General features: G+C 25.7%; 2 protein-coding genes across 2 annotated transcripts; both read left to right on the forward strand.

The window, feature by feature from the left end:
- The first annotated feature begins 6,312 nt into the window (after window positions 1–6,312).
- On the forward strand, window positions 6,313–10,596 carry LOC113555749. Its single transcript, XM_026960275.1, has 3 exons — window positions 6,313–6,516; window positions 9,252–9,627; window positions 9,766–10,596. Exons 2-3 carry the CDS (start codon window positions 9,259–9,261, stop codon window positions 10,309–10,311), a joined length of 915 nt encoding a protein of 304 aa, XP_026816076.1. The 5' UTR covers window positions 6,313–6,516; window positions 9,252–9,258; the 3' UTR covers window positions 10,312–10,596.
- LOC113548223 (methylosome subunit pICln-like) lies at window positions 7,178–7,747 on the forward strand. Its single transcript, XM_026948994.1, has one exon. The coding sequence runs from the start codon at window positions 7,178–7,180 to the stop codon at window positions 7,745–7,747; it is 570 nt and encodes a 189-aa protein (XP_026804795.1).
- Window positions 10,597–11,009: the final 413 nt, after the last annotated feature.

Genomic DNA, 11,009 nt, shown 5'->3' on the forward strand with positions numbered 1-11,009 from the left:
TAATTTTAATGTTAAAATTCATAAAAAAAAGGTTGCCATTTAAAAGTTGATAGTAGTTTTACTATAAAGGATGAAAAAATAAAAATTTCATAGTTTGAGAAAAGCATGAAACAAAATATGATGAAATAATGAGTGTTTAATGGTAGAAGAATCAGCCTGTACTTATATTTATTTTTATATTAGAGGCCATAACATCAACATTTGTTTTCTAAGTTTTATTTATCTATCTTGAGCATAATACGTATAGAACAAAGATATTTCGTATTTCCATGATTACGATTCTCCGGTTATGTTTAGGGTAGAGCCATAAAGGCAGCTACTAAATATATCTTAAAGATGAATGTTTCCTGTGAAATAACTGGATATTTTTAATCTTTTAATTTTTTATAAATACATCAAACATGTTTAATTTTAATTTCGATTATTTTTAACCATTAATAGGTAATAAACTTATTGAAAAATGAAAATATTAAAAATCAATTCGGTCAATGCACATGAAATATTTTTCTAAAAAAAATACAGAATGCTTATGTACCTTTGCTGCTTTGCCCTAAACTACTGTTTCCCAAATTGGGGAGCGTTTACACATTGCTGGGGAGGCGCAAGCAGTTATTACGAAACTGTCCAAAAAAAAATGTTATGGCATTAACGTTAATTATTAATTTCATTATGTATTTTTTTATTTACTATTATTGATATTTTATATTAATTTATTACTATATCACCTTAATTTATTGTTACATTTTATTATTTACTATTATTATAATTTATAATCAATAAAAAAGTAGAAATTCCAAATATTAGTTTATTTTTAAAGTACACAAAAAAAGATGATCGATTTTTTTCAATTTATAGGGAGGGGGCGCGAGATTTTTGAAAATATACAAAGAGGCGTAGAATATAGAAAATTTTGGGAACCACTGCACTAAACTCAAGAATCGTAATCGTAGAAATATGGAATACCTTTGTTCCTATATATAATGTATGATATTAATGCGATATGGACAGAGAAAACAAATATTGGTGGCCCTTTAAGACAATTTTTTTTTATTTACAATTTGTATCTATAACAGTGGCAGCTCGTGCGTATGTGAACAGGTGCAAGCACACCACATGCCATTTTATCAAAATAATATTTTTATTTTTTTTATAACTTAATCGTTATAAACTATTCATTAAGAATATCGGGGTGCTAAAAAAAAATTATTCAAAAATATTTTTTGGTAAAAAACTTATGACGTGATTTCGTGATCATATGACATTGTTCCTAAAGTAAAAAGAATTATGCAATATGCATACACCAATCGGTGCGCAACACCTTGACAACACCGATACCGAACACCAGTATAAAATACATATGGTTGAGTAATTGATGGGGATCGCAAAATACAATGCAACTTGGTGCGATGAAGAGTAAAGACTGAACTTCAACTATATGAGCTCAATGACCTACTACGAAGCGATTTTTAAAATAAACTTTATTTACGTTAATTTTGAGACATTTTCAACTTTTTTTTAAATTATAATTAAGTTATTAATGCAATTATTAAATAATAATATAGTAGTATAATTAAATAATTTACATATTAATAAGACACATTATTCATTTAGAACAGTAACAACGTGTTACATCATATCAATATAGTTGTTTATTATTTTATGTACCTCCAACTTTTAACACCACAAGCCGCCACTGGTACCTATCTAGTTAAAAATAAATAAATTAGATGATTTTCGAATGACAGGAAGAGGAAGTCACCCATTGGTAACATCCAGTGGAAAATGTTTTTAAAATGAGAGTAGGTCCCTATGCCAGTTCCTTTTAAGGAACCTGATTGAGTTACCAGGAATTTGGATAAATGATAAGCGACAATAGGAAAGGTATAAGTAATGAAAGTTTTATATTGTTTTTTGTAAATGAGCGTAGCAAGTTTAGGGTTAGTTGACAATGTTAACATTGAGTCATTGTATCAATGTCATTGATGTTACTAAAACACAACTAACATACTTGAGATTTTCAATAAATATTTGTATAAGCATCATTCAAAAATATTTTGATTCTTAAACTAAGTACCTATTTAAAGATAATTTTTATAAAAATGTCCATAAAGAAATATTAGTGAGCTCAATTGATTTGAAAATTTAGTATATTCCTCAATTCCTCATAAATTATTATTATATATAGCTATTTAAAAACATATAAAATGTTACATTTTTACAGCTAAGGATTGAAAATTTAAAGCAAGGTTTCCCCCAAGAAAGTTAAGTTTATGCTGTATCCAAAAAATCTATTTTTAAACACAAATGTTTTAAATCGACATTTTAAATTTAAATTTGTAATAAAAAAATATGATTTGCAGGGGCTAAACTTATAACTTTATGATTATATTAATATATTATTATATATTTTATACAATGTTTTCTGTAAAAAACAATTTAACCTACAGTTTATTAATAGTAAAATAAGTAACTATTATTATTTATTATAGCAATTTTTAATAAATTAACTAGCTAGTTCCTGACACAAAAAGTGGTCAATACATTCTTTCACCCATAACATTCAACATAACGTCTATATACATGGTTTCTCAAATTGTTCCACGTTGTTTATGTATTGAAATAAATAAAATTGTGTCGTACCTACTGCAAATTAAAAAAAAAAATACTTTTATGATTCATATAATTATAATTTAATATAATACACTAAATTGAATAATATGTGAAAAATTAGTTTTAAATTCATGACACACTGATGAAAATTTGCCGATAAGTTCATAATTCCATATAACCTAATAATTAATACTTTTGATGTCGATGTTGCGAATTTAGTAGATAATATGTAAAATACGTTAACAGACGCAAGATTAGAGGCTTATAATTAGACTACAGTAATAATTTATAATATTATGTATAATTAAATTACAGTTACATATTATAAATCTTATTATTTATTAGTAATTATAAATTATTTTTTTATACTATCAATAGTATAATATAGATTTAAAAAAAATGTTATTGGTAGGCAGGTAGCTCTTTTACTTATTTGTGTTATATAACCTGTGGATTCGAAACTGGTAAGTGATAACTTATTAGATTCTGAACGAAGTGAGGAATGTATTGATTTTACAATGATGTGTTTTTTTTAAATTGTTTATATTAGTGTTATATATTTACAATTAAATGTTCAAAATATTTTAACCTTTTTAAAACTATTTATAGACAATTGAAATTTTCAATTTTTCTAAGTTTTTTTTGAAATGGTTATAAAATAAAATTGGCTATCCAAAAAATCTTTAAAATTTAATACAAGGTTTATTATAAGTTCCACTATCGTAGTAAAAAAAAAAAAAAAATTAAAAATCATTACTCACAATTTTTGTTTATAAGCATTTAAAATTTAAATATTTATGAAATATGTTAAAATTGCGAAATTGAAAATTGAAAATTCGTAAAATTATTGTGATTTATACCTAACCTAACCTAAGGTTAAAAACCCAATACAAAGTTATCCATAAGTTTTCCTTCAAGTAACTGTAAAAAAAAATTTATTATAATGAAATAAATTTGAATATTCTCACGCCTCATCACAAAGTTTTCAATTTTATAACGTTATTGATGTTTCATATTAAATTCTTATAATTTTTCCCCGTTGTTCTTTTTTTCAGACTGTCCATCCATCCTCGCGGACCACGGTAAAACTCGTTGTCATGTAAACCAAGATAATGATAAATATATTAATAAATATTCATTTCGTTTCTATACTTAATGCTTGTTGACTAAACAATATTTTTGTAAAAGATATTTTATTTTTACGAATAATTTGTAAACCACTATGAGTATACCATACCGTATGAATATCTACAACTTTGACAAAAACGTGTGAAAATTAAAATCATCTTACGGTTTTGATAAATAAAACGGGATTAATATTTCAACTATTTTTATACTTCCATAATATTTTGTACTTATTAGAAACATAGAAATTTAACAATCTCGTACACATTATACATGGGTATAAAGTGAATAGCCACTGCAAACGTCAAAGATGACATTGTTATGTTTTATTAAATAATAAGGCTAGATATTATGTTATAAATCGTAATTTTATAATTAATTTTAATTTTTACACACAGTTAGTCGGGTCGTGCACAAGTTTATTCTGTCACTTTTATATTTCTGCTCTCGAGCTGTTCGCCAAGTATTTAGAATTGTTCCGAATTGAAGTCGTCGTGCTCAGTACCGGATTTACCTCTTCAGCCGCCTTAGGCTATTAGAACAATGCCGCCTCAAAATCATACAATCATTTTTTTTAAACCAATATGAGCTTCATATAAGTGTTATTTTAGTGCACAATTAAAAACTTGAAAAATCAGCTACTCGGGAAACTGGAGATTTCATTTTAAAATACAAATACAAAAGTCAAGACATAATTAATTACTTTAAAAAAACTTTCTTCTTGCCTTTTGTTGGGCAAATGAGTCGATTAGATTGTCGAAATTTAAGGCTGTCAATATTTCAGCCTTAATGTTGAGAAGCATCAAACTATTTAATCGTGTTTCTAATGTCACTGACCTTAAACAATTTTCTATACGTTTTAAACATGAAAAGCTACGCTCAGCACTGCAATTTGTAACAGGCATGCCTATGTTCGGAAAACAAATGACAGATCATGATCACGTATGTGTTGGAGTAGTTTTGACGGGGAAACTTTCTCAATACCTTTATTTTTCAGTATAATTTAAAATGAATCAATTCATTTGCAAATAACGACTCTAAATAATTTTGTAAAACTTCAGGTTCTTCCCTGAGATCAGTTTCATCTAATAATATAGTAAAATAATTTTTTGTCTGTTTATAGAGACGAAAAAAGAGAAAAAATTTGCCGCCCTAGGCTACAGCCTAGTTAGCCTAATGGTAAATCCGGCACTGGTCGTGCTTATACCATAATCGCGTTAACAGCCAGTTATAAGTGCCGCAAATTGGAATATTTCTGCGGTACCGGTTATAATGTATTATAGCTCCCCGTCAGAAAGGTTTGGCAGGAATTCTGCCTGACGATTTTATGTTCATAAACTTATTACCGTATTGCTTGGGGATTCTAGCCGTTTCATGGATTCTATTCGGCGCAAAGACGATTATGAAAGACTCCTCGAAGTTTTCGGGAATGATTCATGAACTATGCACATCGTTCACGGATACTGTTCGCCGAAAAAAAGGCAAACAATCGGTTAATGTCAAAGGGCCGTTCTTTGGGAGTTCTCGGCCGGTACAATAAACTTAACCGAATCTTTGACCAGATACCGCCGAACGTCTTTAACATTTTTTATGATTTATTTGTAAGATCGACTTGACACTGGCAGTGAATTTTTATAACGCATAAATCTACAAAATTGAATAAAAAATTAATCGTTTCTCGTGTTGTTAATTAAAAAAAATAAAAATTCCGCTATACGTTGTACAATAAATGTGTTAATGTTTTATGTGTTAATTGTGTATGGATAAATAGATTACTGTTGACCGTATTTATATTAAACAAAACATAAAATCGGCGTTTAAATCACGTCCACCGCAAGATCATTCTTAATCAAGCGAAGACGAAGATCAATAACTAACTGCTATTAAAAATTGTAATTTATAACTTGTGATTGGTAGGTAATTAAACTTGTATTAGCATGTAATATGCTGAAACATTTTAATTTAAATAAATAAATAAAAAAAAAATTTATATAGTAATTTTACTAACTTCAATTTTTCACTTTTTTAACTGTAATAACTGATTCAAAATATCAATCACTGTTACGTATGAATAAAAAATATTTAGGTGGGAATACCTACAAAATTATACCTAAACGCAATTATTTATGTATATATGTTACGGTCAAAGTTAGAAGTCATAGTAACACTAAGAATTATTACTTTTTCTTCGTATTTTCGAGTATATTAATAAATTGTTAGAAATTAACGACTTATAAAATTGTTAAAATATTTACAACGATTACATATTGCAAGAGAGTTTAAGTAGTTTAAAACAATTGGTCTATAAATAAATTGAACTTCAATCTATAACTATTAACTACTATGGTCACTATAGTCAGTCATGTACCTACATAATCAAAAAAAAAATAGTAAAATACTAAATAGTAAATACTAATATAATGTATTATAATCTCAACATTTTCAACTCAATTAAAGAAAAGAAAGAAACCTGTACCAAACTGAACATTGAAATTATTTGTAATAATTCTCCATTTGGTCAAACTGTCTCGAGTGTAAACAAGTTATGAACCAACCTTATTGCTTATGCCCGATGTCTGGAATAGTGGTATTTGGTATTCTGAATTCCGATTTCCTATTTAATGTTTTGAAGAATTAAATTACTTGTTATCCGTCACATTGCACTTGAACTTGATTTTGTTTTAGTAAAGTGTCTGGTCCGTTCTTTTTTCGTTATAAATATTTTATCCGCATTTTACTACATTTTACAGATTTGAACGTTTCGCATTATTATCTCTTAAGGTAAGACACTACAGTTGCTATCTAAATGTATTTACTAAGTCCACATTGGACTTAGTAATAAACGTGGCTCTTAAAAATACCGCCATAGCCATAATTTTACTATGCCGCCTAAATAAACAGTTTATTATAGTTAATGTAATTTGTTTGTTTATAAGACGTTTCTCATTAGGTCATACTGCATGGTACATATATTTACTAATTAATAATTATTATATTATAATTATATTAATAAATTATGATTGTCATTTGTTGATTTTTTTTATTTAACTACCATATAAAAAAAAATAAACAATATTATACTTGATTATTAACTTACAATAGTTTTCTTTATTTTTTTGAGTCAAGTAAAGCAGTTTCATATTTAGAATATAGCTTTAACAATTAATAGATCTCGTTATTCAATAATATCAGATTTAAATATGAATATTGATTACTTTTATTTGCTAATTTATTATTATGACTGAATTATTAAACATAAGAAATTATAAGGTTTCAAGCTTTTTGTATGAGTAGTGTTAAAATGTTTAGTTTTTAATTGTATCTTTCTATTTAGGCTTAGGCTATTTGTTTTGTGTTTTTCAGTGTCAAGCCGATACCTATATTATTAATTATATAGTTTCCACATAAAAGTAATAAATAATTATATAACCATAAAATAAAAATGGATACACTTGCTAGTTTTAATGAAGAAGATGAATCAATTCAGCGTTGTGAATCTAATATTACACTTATAGTTGATGAGGTTACATTTGGAAAAGGCACTCTGTATGTCGCTGAAAGTAAACTTTATTGGAAGAATGGTGCTACTAATCAAGTAGTTAGTATTGATTACAAATCCATGTGTGTATTTGGTACATGTAATCATCCAGTGGTACATGAAAAGCCTTGTTTGCAAATAATTGTTGATTTTGCTTATAAACCTTCTGATAGTATACAACCTGAAAATGGACAAATCTTAAATGGTGACAATCATAGTAATGAAGATGACAATTCTGAAGAAGATAATGAAGACGAGGAAGAAGAAGAAATGAAATCTAAAATAAAACTAGTACCCGATAGTCCAGAATGTCTAAATGAAATATATGAAGCATTTACACGTGTCCAGCCATTACATAATAGTAATGATGCAGACAGTGAAGAAGAAGCCGAAGAAGAAGATTTTTATTATAATGAAAATGATGAATTTGAAGACTATGATGAAGATGATGCTGAACAAATATTGAGAAATTAAAGTTTTCTTAACTATCATTTCATGCATTTATTTAGTACTTATATTCTCTTAGGCCTTTTATGTTATAATAATATTTTTAAACAATAATAAAGTAACATTTTTCTTTATAATTTGTTATTTATTATAACTTATTATCATTTATCATTTTCATTGAGATAATAGAATATATTTCATAATGTTTTATACAATAAATGTATTTAATAATATTATAAATATTTATTTGATTAGCATCCAAAGGACATCAATAGGTTTAATTGGTACAAGTTTTGTAGTATGATTCAGTTTACACTTATATTTTAATTAAGTTCATAATTTCAATTTTATTTAAAATCATGTTTTTACTGTATTTTTATTTTTTATTTTTAAATATAAAAATAATTTAAAGTAAAGGAAATACTTTGTACTTGCATGATTAAATGTTATTTGATACCATTAAATACCTAATTAATATTCCCTAGTATTAATATTCTTTTTATAAATTATTTTCCAATTTTTCTATTAACATTGTTAATGAATAATGAATATGTTTAATTATCATGGGTATATATATTATTGATTAAAATGTTATGTTGAAGTTCTTGTAATTAAGTTCTTCATTGAACAAGAAAATATTATGTGTAAGTGATTTATTTCAAATGTATTTAAAATGGTGATTTGTTTTATATAAAATATAGTTGAGTATCACAATCCTAAAGAAAAACATTACAATTTGTAATGATGTTTAAATCTTTGTTAATAGATTATAAACCTGTTAACATATAAATCATACTTAATGATTATGAGTGTATTATAATTGTAAAGACTGATCTGTGTTGTCTATGTTTATTTTTAAGACGTTACATAACATTTTTTAATGTGTTTTTGACATGAAATATGAACATTTTTAGAAAAATTAATTCCTTTAAAACTATATCGAAATTTCAACTTATTGAAATAATATTTTTAAATAAAAAGAAAATCAACCTAATAGTATAAATTAAAAAAAAAAATTAAACATATAACATTTTTATTATATTCAAAATAAAGTCATTTAATAAACATTGTACAAACACATAAATTTACATATTACTATCTATTACCAAGTTTAACTAATGTAATTAATGGGACTATAATTTAAATAATTGTACCTAGTGTTAGTTTCATCTGGCATATATTTGCTTAATTTTCATTAGGCTACTATGTATTAATTATTAAATATTATCTTTATTACATTTTTGTAGTATGCATATCTATTGCATTACTACTTAAGTTCAAGTTCAGACTTTTAGATTATACAAGTCTTTGGAATAGAAACTATTGTAAAATTGAGTCAAATTAAATGTTAAGAAATTTGTTATTTTAACTTAACATACTTATAATCAATGTTATAAGAGTGTGTCATAGTAAATGGGAGATCAGTTATTGTATGGGAATGGTGCTAAGTTGCTCTTCCAGCTAATTCATTTTGAAATGAGAAATATTTTCCATAATCTTATTAAAATAAATTATTGTTTTCTGATTTTAGAAAAAAAATGACTGAAGCCGTGGTGAGTGGAAAAGATACCCGTTGTTTATTCATTAACAATGGTGATGATTTATTGACTCTAAAAAAAGTTGTATCTAAAAAAACAGACAAAGATGATGAGAAACAAAAACTTAATAAATCTGTAGAAACTAATGGCAGTGAATTAAATGGAAACCACAATAAAACTGATAGTATAAATTTTGATGTCGATAATACATCTTCATTAGAACCAAATTTAGAAATGGATAGTGATACAGATCGTAATATTACTATTGGTTCAATTTGCACCCAAGAAGATCGAGAATCAGAAACTATTGATATCTCTAATGAAAATTCGAATGAAGCAGATACAAAAAATGGTGAAAAAGATATTCAAGTAAGTTTAAATTACTTTGTAATTATTTAGCTTAATAATTTTTTGTTAAATTTGAGTAATGGCCTTAAGATTATAATTTACTTTTATGTTACTCGTGTATATTTCATATTTCAGTTTAAAAATTATTCAATTTTTCAGGTAAATTCAATCAAATGTCTAGATATTCCATATTCTCCAAGTGATTCTTTAGATGATAATGAGTATTCACATGATTTGGAAGATGATGATTTAGAATTAAATAATATTAGGTCACCTGCATCTTACTTTAATATATCATCAAGGGCACCATTACATCCTACCAAGGATTTAGACACTACATTAGAAGACGATATACTATTACTGGATGAAGAAGTATTAATTAGCGAACGAAAGCGAAAATTTGAAGATTTACCAGAACAAGAACAGAAGGCTACTAAGATACTTAAACTGTGGAACTTAATGAAATATCCTTTTCAAAAAATAACTTATGGTACTTCAATAAGTGAAGACGAACCAAATATTTCTATAGCTGAAGCCATAGTTGAAAAAGAGAATTCCTTAGAACCTGATACAGCTGTTAGTGAGGACAATAGTGATAGTGTAAAAACTGAAGAAAAAAACACTCAAAATAATTCTGAGGCAGATGGAGAAAATGAGGATACCTCAACAAATGAAAATACACAAAAATTCTGTAACATAATGTAATTGAAGCAAAAAGGTATAAATTAATTATTGCAATATTCTTGTTTTAAAGAAGTGTATGTTCATATTAGTTAAATAATATATCGAATATTTTAGATTTATTGACTGAATTAGTCAAAAATAAAACATGGCCTAAATTTGATTTTTTTTTATTACTATTTTTATTTTATGACCATTTATAATGTTCCAAATTATCATTTGTGTTTAACATATTTAGATGTTTGTGTTTGGAATAACTTAAGAAGTATTTTTTTTTTAACATATCAAAGAACAAAGTTTGTTCCATTTAATATTTTTTTCTTACATATTTAAATGCAGTATTATATTCTAAACTGGTTAAATATTAATAATTGTTATACATTTATGTTAAATCACAAAAGTATTATTTGAAAATCAACATATATCTATATGCCAAAACATAATTTTTACTATGTTTACTTTTTAGTTATGTTATTGTTTATTGGTCAAGGCGGTTATTTCATTATTATTATTATTTTTAAATAACCTTAGCAAAATTGATATGAATATTTTGTAACTATCCATAAATGATATGCCTAGTGTTTATTACGGCATAAATATTAGTACTATATCATATTAAGTAAATTGTTTGAAGGTTGAAATTTATTAATTATAGAAAGTTATTACAGAACTAATAAGGTTTACAAAAATTATTTTCTATTTTTTGTTTATTTAAAATATGT

Source organism: Rhopalosiphum maidis, chromosome 4 (genome assembly GCF_003676215.2).
Source record: "Rhopalosiphum maidis isolate BTI-1 chromosome 4, ASM367621v3, whole genome shotgun sequence".
NCBI classification, from domain to species: domain Eukaryota; kingdom Metazoa; phylum Arthropoda; class Insecta; order Hemiptera; family Aphididae; genus Rhopalosiphum; species Rhopalosiphum maidis.